At 33.8% G+C, this 11,151-nt stretch overlaps 1 protein-coding gene across 1 annotated transcript; it reads right to left on the bottom strand.

Annotated features, from left to right (window-relative positions):
• Positions 1-4,623: 4,623 nt before the first annotated feature.
• Positions 4,624-5,372, bottom strand: LOC145005489 (putative germin-like protein 2-2). Its single transcript, XM_078964572.1, has 2 exons — positions 5,258-5,372; positions 4,624-5,159 (listed from the first exon to the last, which is right to left on the bottom strand). The coding sequence occupies exons 1-2, from the start codon at positions 5,370-5,372 to the stop codon at positions 4,624-4,626; spliced, it is 651 nt and encodes a 216-aa protein (XP_078820698.1).
• Positions 5,373-11,151: the final 5,779 nt, after the last annotated feature.

The following is an 11,151-nucleotide window of genomic DNA, read 5'->3' as shown; positions in this document are numbered from 1 at the left end:
TAAGGCGTAGTGGTAAATCACATGTGATTTGAACTACGGATAGTGAATCACATGTGATTAATTTCCATAAACATGTATAATTGACTTGTATCCCCCCTAAAATATATAAAAACATTTGAAAGGTTCATTAAAGGGGTATGAACTCACCTGAAATCGAGTAATTCGGGTGAATCGGGTGAAAGTGTCGGTTGAGCGTCTTGTACCAAATAAAGACTTGTGCACCTTTTAAGACCGTAATATCATATGAAATATGTATTTTACAAGAAATTAATAATTTTATGCTTTTTATTAACATATTTAGGTATTCTAGCATTGATTCGGGGTTTTAGGGCCTAGAAGGGGGTTCCCGGGAATGGTACAAGGCCAAGAGGGGTTTATGGGGGAGTCCAAGAGTTTACTCCCTTGGATTTTATGGCCCAAAGGCCAATCCTTGGGAGTTTACGGCTGTAAGCCCCTAGGCTTGGCCGTAAACTCTTGTCCTCCTTCAAAAGTGCATGTTAAGGCCTTAAATCAATTCCCTAATTTTCTAGTAAATGCCTAGGACCAATTTGGGGGTTTAAAACCTTCATTTGGTTATGTTTTGGGGAGTTTATGGTCCTAGCTTGTGCTTGGGCCGTAAACTCCATTTTGTCCTTCAAAATGAGTTGTTAAATGGTCCTAAGCATCCCCTTAATTCATAACTAAATTCTAGAAGGCCTTAGATGAGTTTTTGGGACTTTTTACCAAGGGTTTTGGGTGTTTACAGCCTAAGCATAGGCTTGGGCCATAAACTCCCTTAGGCTCTATAATCTTAAGTTTTCATGTCCAAACTCATCTAGGTATATACCTAAATTAGTTTACAAGCTTATAGGAAGTAAAAGCGGGACATTGGCCAAGTTTTGGGGTGTTTACGGCCTAAGGGGCTTCCTAGGCCGTAAACTCCATATATTCCACTAAATCTTATGACTTTTGGGTTCTAAATGCAATGGAATACGTTAGAACAAGATAGGGAAGAACCTCTTACGTTAGGAGGCCGGAATTCGCAGTTTTCGGGGTTGGGATCGAGTCTAGAGAGAGAAAGTAGTGAGAGAGAGTGAGAGGGTGGTAAAGAGTGTTCAAGTGGTATCAAATTTTCTTAAATATGCCTCGGGTATTGCACCCGGTATACGACTACCCGATGCTAAAGTTTAACGGGATTAAAACTTTTTACCCGGGTGAAGGGGTTGAAAAGTAATATAATTTTATTTAGTTAAACTGGGTTAACACTTACAAGTTATAATTACTTATGATAATATCAAGAAATATAAATAAATAGATATTTATTTATTGACGACTCCAAATATTACGGGAATTTATATATAGCGACGAATTCCGTTAGTGAAAACGGGGTTATTCAACGGAATAGAATTTGGGTTGTCACAGCGAGTAGTTGTGCCCATTACAGATTCCTGCTCATGGTGATGTGTTTGACTTTGTGAATCCATTTAAAATTAAATAAAAATTAAGTTATTAATTCAAATAAAAATTTAAGTTATTTTCTTTAAAAATGTGAGTTTCCGGTCAAAACAAGTGTTCACGGTCAAAGGGGTGTTTACGACCGTAAATTCTATTTACGGTCGAGTGCTTACGGTCGTAAAGAGTTTGCTCTTTCTGTATACGGTCTATGAGTCTAAGCTTGCGGTTGATGAGGATGCTTTATTCACGGTCTAAGAACGAAGTTTACGGTTCAAGAAATAACTTGAGTTTGTGGACGTAAGCTGTGAACTCTGAGGCATCAACAACAACTAAATGATCTAGCTAGCATCTATATATAGTGGACCTGGGCCAGCATTGGGTTTACGGCCGTAAACAAGCTTACGGCCGTAAACTCACAACCTGACCGTAAACTACAATCTACACTACCAAAACTGCATATTGACACAAAAGAACCTATTACAGCGAAAGCCTAGACCAAACCATTAATTAGACTCTTCAATAAACATACAAAAACCAACAATCATACTCATACATATATATTAACATGTATATTTTATACATAAAAAAGAAAAGAAATTGAATATTGCCTCTGGAATGCCGGGTAAAGTAGATGGATAAGGTTGGGAGTTCCCTGAATCTTCAACACTATCAGCCCCATCACTAGTATTTTGATCCATTAATATTTTATGCCGCTCTTTGCATTCTTTTGACTTGCGAAAAATGCATTGCACATACATGTAACAAACCAACCTTTTTAATATAAAAAACTTAAAAAAAATAATTAAAAAGTTCTTCGAATATGATACTTACATTGAACAGCATCATGAAGATACCATACAGATACAATAAAAAAATATCTGCGGAAGTTGAAGAAGAATTCTATCATCACAGAACAAGAAACACTCTCTTAAATTCATGATTCGTACTGAACAAACCCCAATCGTAGGAAAATGCATAAAGAAAAAGTAGAAACAGGAAAAAGAGAACTCGTCTGCACTTGAACAAACAGAAAACAAGAAATCTATTTATTTCTTCAGTTTGATTCAATTAAAACCTCAAAAAGTCACAAATCGGTATCGAAGAAACGCATAAAAAGTCACAGATTGGTTCGTGCTTTGGGGTTTAAATAAGAGAAAATGTATAGAGTAATGAAAAGAAAGAAGAATGAGAAATAGGTTCCCTAATGGCGTGGTAGATGAGCTTGATCATGTCAGGTTCATGTTTTAGGGCTCCATAGAAAGCGCACATGCCCATAGAACCCAAACCCTAAGTTGATACCTCTAAACCCTATGAACCCAGTTTGACTCTTCGAACTGCTACCATTTTCTATCTTTGTTCTTCTTCTATGGATCCATGAAAACGAAGGTTGACTGATTTCTTCATACAGGAATCCATGTCGGTGTTAGTGTTATCCAGAGCATAGGGATGAGCAATTTTTCCCAAATCCCGATCCGGTAATGATACCGTACCGGAACCGGTACCGAACCGTACCGAATTTAAAAATATGGGACGGTACTTGGTACTCCAAATACATAAAATTCGGGATTCGGAACCTCCGGTACCGGTACTAGTACCGAAAAACGGTACCATTCCCGGTACCGGTACCGATGATTTTAATTCGGTTCGGAACTCGGGATTTACTTTTGATCAAATTAGGTTTTCAGGAAATCGGGAACGGTACGGGTCGGTACCGGTTCCGTCCCATGCTCATCTCTACCAGAGCCGATGATGGTGTAGCGGCGGGAGCTACTGGTTTGGCGAATGATTCCATCGGAAGAAGAATGGATGAATGGATAGAGCTTGGGGACGAGGAAAGAGGGCATCACTAGGAGAAAAACGAGAGAGAGGGAAGTGAAAACTAACCATAAATCACCCAAGGCAGGTTTTTTTAGTTATGGGATTCCCCCCCCCCCCCCCCCCCCCCCCCCCCCCCCCCCCCCCAATTTGCTACTAAGGATGAGACGCGCGTTTGCCTAAAAATTTATAAAACGACAAGTAATTTTAAGGCACAAAAAAATGCGTGTCTTAAATCCTTCAACTTTATAAGAGATGACGTTTTCTTTAGGATACCCACATCTGCGTATCTTAAATCAGTGCGTGTAATAATTTGCGTGTCATTAAAAGCCTATTTTCTAGTAGTGGAGGTTGATATTGCTATTGTTTGGTTGCTTCTTTAGTTTTTTTGGGAAAGAGGCCATAATCCCGGCAAAGATATTGCTTGGTTGCTTCTTTAGTTTGTTCTATAGAGAAGTTGACAATCCTAGTTATTTCTCATAGTTTTTGATTAATGGAATGAAAACGAAGAAGAGATGCTTTTATTCTCATTGACTGATACGTGTTGTTACTTACGTGGCTTGAGAATATGTTATTATGTTGTTTTTAATTACCAGGTCATCAAGGATACAAACCCACCCCGTTTCCTAGCTAAAAAGGTTGTAATTGACAACAATTTTGTAACTTAAATGACATTGCACAAAAATCACTTTAGTGAGCAATCCGGGACAAAACCAATAGTTAATTGTATTACATTATCATTTTCCATTTTTGGGAAAAACGACACACCTAAGAAAATGCATATGGATATATAAATATGGACAAAATTTGTTAAAAGTTTAGGACACCCATAAATATGTAGATTAGAAGATTAAGTTCCAAAGGAAACAGTAATTTGAAAAGTGCGTTGATTCTGAGATTTTCAGAAGTCTGATATACCTTTCAGCCACCAGACCTGATATCAGGTTTTCAGTGAGCCTGATCAGCCATTTCAAGGAATTCCCCAAACACAATCCAACAAGATATCCAAGTTATTGATTATCATATACCCTCACCACACTCATAATCCCAGTTTAATAATGACATATTTTCTAGATTTTACTGGTTATACAACCCTTTTTGCATCCGGGTGTGATTTAAGACTGTAAATTCCGCATCTACAGCCTACAGGTAATATTTGGTTGTCACTAGCTAATAAAAACTATTAAATATAACCATTAGCATGTCAAACCAACATATTAAATAAAGTACACCATGAATAAATACAAACTTGAAAAGACAATTGCACACAAATAAATTTGAAAGAAACCATCAAAAGAAGCCTATGAATGAAATCAAATGATTACACGAACATTGACTGCAGTAAACGTTTTGTAATTGAAACTGTTTGTAACTTTAGAACTTAGCTTGTAGCTGATCCACCACACTCTTATCCACTTGGAATGCCCTGGCGAGGATATCCCATGGAATTGAAGGATTTGCACCGAAAACAGCATTTGCAATTGTTATTGCACCTGGGTTTTGACTGCTTAATGCAGCAATAACAACCGCATTTCCATTACCCACATTCTGCTGGAAATGAACAAGTCCCACAGGGAACACGAAAACATCACCCTTTTGCAACACCTTGGTGATAAAGCGGTTATCAGGATTAGAAGTGACAAATCCAACTTGTAGAGTCCCTTCAAGAACTGTAAGAATCTCTGTGGCTCTCGGGTGAGTGTGAGGAGGATTAAGTCCCCATGGTGCATAGTCAATTCGAACCATTGAGATGCCTAAAGTGTTTAGCCCTGGTAACTGAGTCGCAAAGACTGGGGTCACCTTTGATCCCAATTGGTTTGATGTGTTACCCCTGAGATGTAGCCCACTGAAGAAGAAATCGGCCGCTTGAACTTGCATTGGGTTCTTGCATGTGGCACCATTTACTTTGACTGAAAGTTAAACAACATTTTGTTTGTTAAAATAAAAGGTAAATGTAATTAAAAGAGCACATCAGATGTGTGACAATGAATCAATGATTAGACAATACCTGAGCTGCTGGAGTCGGCTACACAAAAATCTTGGAGGGGGCTTGGCTCGTAGGCTAAGGCAAGGTAGTTAAAAGTAAGTGCTACAACACTCAATAGAACGAGTTTGTTCCACATTTCTTTTAATAATAAGAATAACAGCAACACAAAGATATAAGAATGTGAGCTCTAGGAAATAGAAACAATGGAGAGGGTATTTATTGGTGAATGAATCTGCTTTGTGGTTCCATATATATAAGGCTGATTTGCATGGTTCTTGATTTTGTTCTTTACTGTGTCTTTCCGCATCCAATGAAAAATAATCTATCTATTAGAATTGCCGTCTAACACGTAAAAACACCATTAGGCCCCACTACAATATGAATAGATGGCAGATCACTTTGGATTATAAGGAATTGGTCAGCCGGCTTTTTAGCTGCTTTTATTCCTTTATGTTGCCAAGAATTGGTCGCATCAGTTCTGAAATATTAAAAAGCTAAATTGCGTACCATGTTCCTTTTAAGTGCTAATTTTACAAATTAATAACACTCGGCATGAGAGTGATTATCATATGTGTCTACACTACAAAAAATGTTGGCATTAGCGGCGACATGTAACGTTACATGTCGCCGCTAATGCCAACATTTCTTGTAGTGTAGACACATATGATAATCACTCAAATGCCTTGCGTCGCCGCTAAAGGTGTCGCCGCTAATGCCAACCTAATAGCGATCTGCATCAAACGAACCCTGTCCGTCCAATTTGTTTTCAATCGAAGGGTCGTAAAGGAACGAAAAAATGCGCTGATTTTCCCCCAGGGTGTCGCCGATAATACCAAGGCGTTGCCGCTATTGCCCGTCGCCGCTAAAGGCCTTCCCAGATAACCCCCAACAACTTCCTTTTCTCATTTGTGTCGTTCCTTTCAGCATCTCTCACTGAAAACCGGCGATGGACTTTGAGGACCGGAGACGCAAGCGACTGCCGACCACCAGCCACTCCTGTCGCCACAAAACTGGCACACCGTCGACCACCTCCATTACCGGCGACGTAGAGGTAATCACTGGCGACCTATAGCTCTAATTCCGAATTTTTGACATTGATGGTCGAATTCCTCCCTATTTATTATTATTATTATTATTATTATTATTATTATTATTATTATTATTATTATTACTTTGTTTTGGTGCTAATTTGGGTGGTAAATGGGTAGTATTCTTCAATTTTGTTGTGTGATTATTCAATTTTTTTTGTGTGATTGTCTTTGGATTGATGGATATGGAAGTGTTTATGCATTTTGTGGGATTATATATATGTTTTTTTTTTTTTTTTTTTTTTTTTTTTTTTTTTTTTAGATTTGTGGGAAGGGAAGTGTTTATGCATTATGTATATGTTTTTTTATTTATGTTTATACCACATCAACTTAAAAATGAAATTTGGCATGAAATTTAAATTGGATATTGAAATTGGATGTATATATACATTTGTATGAAATTAAAATTAGATGTAGGCATTTGTTTGAAATTGGATGTATACATTTGTTTGAAATTATATGTTTAATTGTATGAAATTGGAATATGCAAGTTGTATTATATGTCTAAAATGAACTGAAAATTGGAATTGAATGTATTCTATAAATGTATGATTATGTGATATTTAGGATTTATAATTTGGCTTAATTAGGTTATTAATAGAAACTTACTTCTAGTAATGTATTTTATATGGTTTTAAAGTGCTTAATTTTGTTAGTGATTTAATGTTGGTCATTACAATTTTAGCTTAATTAGGTTAATTATTGTTTTCATTTTTTAAAAAATCAATAGAAAAATAGTAAACTAATTGTAAAATCAAATTAAATTAGTTTTAAAATCAAGTTAATATTAATATTAAAATAAAATTAGTTCAAAAAAGTAAACTAATAACAAAAAAGAAAGTATTAAATTAATTAGAAAATCCAAATAAGTTACCTGTAGAATCAAATTAAATTAATTATAAAATCAAATTAATATTAATATTAAAATATAATAAAACTTGTTATAAAATCAAATTAAATTAATGTTAAAAAACTAATAAAAAAAAGAAAATATTAACTTAATTATAAAATTATATTAAGTTAAAATTTAAATCAAGGTGCTTAATTTTGTTAGTGACTTAATGTTGGTCATTACGACTTTAGCTTAATTAGGTTATTAACAGCAACATACTATTAGTAATTTTAATTTAATTATAGATAAAAATTAAATTAATTTTTAAAAAATCAATAAAAAAATAATAAATTAATTGTAAAATTAAATTAAATTAGTTTTAAAATCAAGTTAATATTAATATTAAAATAAAAAAAAATTATTTTTAAAAAATTAAACTAATAATAAAAATAAAAATATTAAATTAATTAGAAAATCAAAATAAGTTACCATTAGAATCGAATTAAATTAATTATAAAATCAAATTAAATTAATCTTAAAAAAACTAATAACGAAAAAGAAAATATTGAATTAATTATAAAATAAAACTAATTTAATTTTAAAATCAAAGTGCTTAATTTTGTTAGTGACTTAATATTGGTCATTACAACTTTAGCTTAATTAAGTTAATAATTGCAACATTCTTCTAGTAATTTTAATTTAAATATAGAATAAAATTAAATTAATTTTAAAAAAATCAACAAAAAGAAAATATTAAATTAATTGTAATATCAAATTAAATTAGTTTTAAAATCAAGTTATATTAATGTTAAAATAAAACAAATTAGTTAAAAAAATAAACTAATAACAAAAAAGAAAATATTAAATTAATTAGAAAATCAAAATAAGTTACCTTTAGAATCAAATTAAATTAATTAGAAAATTAAATTAATATTAATATTAAAATAAAATAAATTAGTTATAAAATCAAATTAAATTAATGTTAAAAGAAACACTAGTAACAAAAAAGAAAATACTAAATTAACTATAAAACAAAATTAAGTTATTATTATTATTATTATTATTATTATTATTATTATTATTATTATTATTATTATTATTATTATTATTATTTTGAGTTTAGCTATTTTTAATTTAATTTAATTTAATTATCATCGTACAACAAGTGAGATGGCTAATGTTATTGATGATGTTATGTGGGAGTTGAGAGACAATGATACCAACATCGATGAAGGAACCTCGAACACAAGTCATTGCAAATTTGTACCATTTGTAAAGAGAGCCGGTGGATTGATAAAAACACCAAGGGTAAGAAGGTGGCTTATAAGGTGTTACAGTACTTTCCAATGACCCCTAGACTACGACGTTTGTATTGTTCAAGGTAGACTTCCAAAAATATGATATGGCATAGTACTGGGAGATCAGAAGATGGTGTGATACGTCATCCCGTTGATAGAGAGTCTTTGAAATTTTTTGATGTAGATTACCCTAACTTCTCGAGTGAACCTCGCAACATATGTATAGGGCTGGCAGTTGATGGCTTTAATCCATTTGGTAACATGTGTAATTTGCATAGCGTGTGGCCTGTCTTACTCACCACATACAATCTGCCACAATTAGGGTTTCAATCTGAACCTAGTATGCATAGCGTACACTATGGTACGCCCGACATACAAGGTAGCCTCCGCGTCAAGAACACACTCATGAGTACGCGCAACGTACTCAATTGCCATAAAATATTTCAAGGACTAAATTTGACAACTTAGGGAATGAAGGAGGACCAAGGGGATATACTTGATTTCGGGATGTTACATCATATTTCATTACGACGTGTTGTGGGCCATGAGAAACTCACCTGAAGTCCTTTGAAATGTTATGTATGTCGTTCGCCATATCTCGCTCTACCTAAATATCATTAAAAGGATAAACATCAGAGGGGAAGATGGATTAGTTACTGTTTTGTTCAAGAAATTGATCAATGACTTCTCAAAACACAAATTAACTTGGATCGTTATCTGGCCTCCTCATTTAACCAATGACTGAAAGCTTCCCTATGCTCATTCTCTAGCCATGCTTGTATTTTCATGAGATGTTTATTTTTAAGATGTATCTGGTGTCGCCTATGTGTACATTGATGAACATTAAATTTTGAATTGTTGAATATCAAACCAATAGACATGCAAGAAAACCGACAAATAATATTGAGAATTATATATCGATTAATTGCGAATAAAACAAATCCATATATTTATATGGATAAAATGAGTAAATGGGTTAAGCCAAAAGTCCCGGCTTAATGTATTAAGACCCCAACATACTTTATGCATGTATATATACATCATTGTGTTAATGTATTATATATTGCTATCCATATATTTTATATATGGGATTAATGTATTATATAGTTATCCAGTCTAAGTGTTTATAATTAATTAACACACTTTTACATGTATACATATTAAGTGATGAATTCAGTAATGTATTAATGAATTAAGCTCTTAATCTGGATTGTATAAATAAATGCATAACTAATCAAACAAATAATGAATATACAATTAGTAATATACTTACTCGATATACAGATACACTTCAGGTGTATTTTGCAGTATAAAGAAATGTGCTATGCGGAAGAGTTCTAGACAAACTTCAGAGTGATATGAAGCTTCAATAATATCAAGCTTTCCAACAATTCCAACAAATCCAACAACAACAATTCCAGCCACAACCATCACAACCCCTCATTCGTTAGATTTTGTTTTGGAAACTCAACCTTTACTGCTACCTCAACCTAAAAAAAGGAAAAAAAACCGGCCCGACCAACACCACCCAAGAAAGGGTCCCATGGACAAAAGAAGAAGAAGAAAAGATCACCGAGGCATGGATTTTGGCTTCCCAAGACCGATTGATGGCGATAGTCAAACGTTCGGTTGTTTTTGGGAGAAAGTTCGCTCGGTGTTTTATGAGTTAACGGGAAGTGAAAGTCGAAATCCCAATCAAATTAGCTCCAAGTGGCGCAATATTCGACTCAAATGTAACGGATTTGGAGGAATTTACAACAACCTTCTAAACATACGAAAAAGCGGATCAAATGATTTTGATGTTTTCAAGGCGACTTTGGACCAATTCGAAAAAACAATGGCAACCCGCAAAGCTTTTCCGTATGTGAAACCTTGGCTAAAGTTGAAAGATGCTCCGAAATGGAAAGAGCAAACGTAAGGAAGTTCACAATCTTCCGGTTAAAAATGTTAAAGAAACCTTGACGGAACGTCTCAACAATCGGATGGCCGAACACATTTTGACATAAACGACGAACCGCTCGATCTTGAAGACGAGCAACCTCTACGTTGGCCCGTTGGAAGAAATAAAGCAAAATAAAACGGCTTCAACGTCTTCGGGATCTAGTGTTATAGATCAATTTGGAGAGAAATTTGATCGTTATATGCACGTTCAAGGAATGAAGGTGGAGTTTTGAGTCGGGTAGAACAAAAAATGATAGAAACACAATCGGTGATTCAAATAAAAACCGATATGGAAACCTTGAAAATGAAAGCGGACGAACTCGAAGACGAAGGTTTGAAGCTATTTCTTGCGATGAAGGAGTCCATTCGAGTCCAATGTAGGAATAGGGGATAGTTTTTTAGTTAAACTTGGTAATTTTAGTTTATTTATTTCTAATGTTATTTTTTTTATTTTAATCAATGCAATTTTTATTTCTAATGTTATTTTTTTTATTTTAGTTAATGTAATTTTTATTTCTAATGTTATTTTTATTTTTATTTTTTTAATTAATGAAATTTGGTATTTTAAATTAATGAAAACTAGTATCTAATTAAAAAAATTATATGATTTTTATGTATTTTTTATTTAAATTTAATTATAAAATGAGGTGGAGTGGTGTGCTTAGTGGTAGGTATCACATGGTTAATGGTAGGAAGCGTGGTGATGATGTGGCACCCACCACTATAGTGGTTAATGGTGGGTATAACGGATGGTTT

Source organism: Lactuca saligna, chromosome 7 (assembly GCF_052625555.1).
Source record: "Lactuca saligna cultivar CGN05327 chromosome 7, ASM5262555v1, whole genome shotgun sequence".
In the NCBI taxonomy this organism is placed as follows: Eukaryota; Viridiplantae; Streptophyta; class Magnoliopsida; order Asterales; family Asteraceae; genus Lactuca; species Lactuca saligna.
Note: the sequence above shows the minus strand (reverse complement) of the source record. Positions and strands in the feature narration are given on the sequence as shown.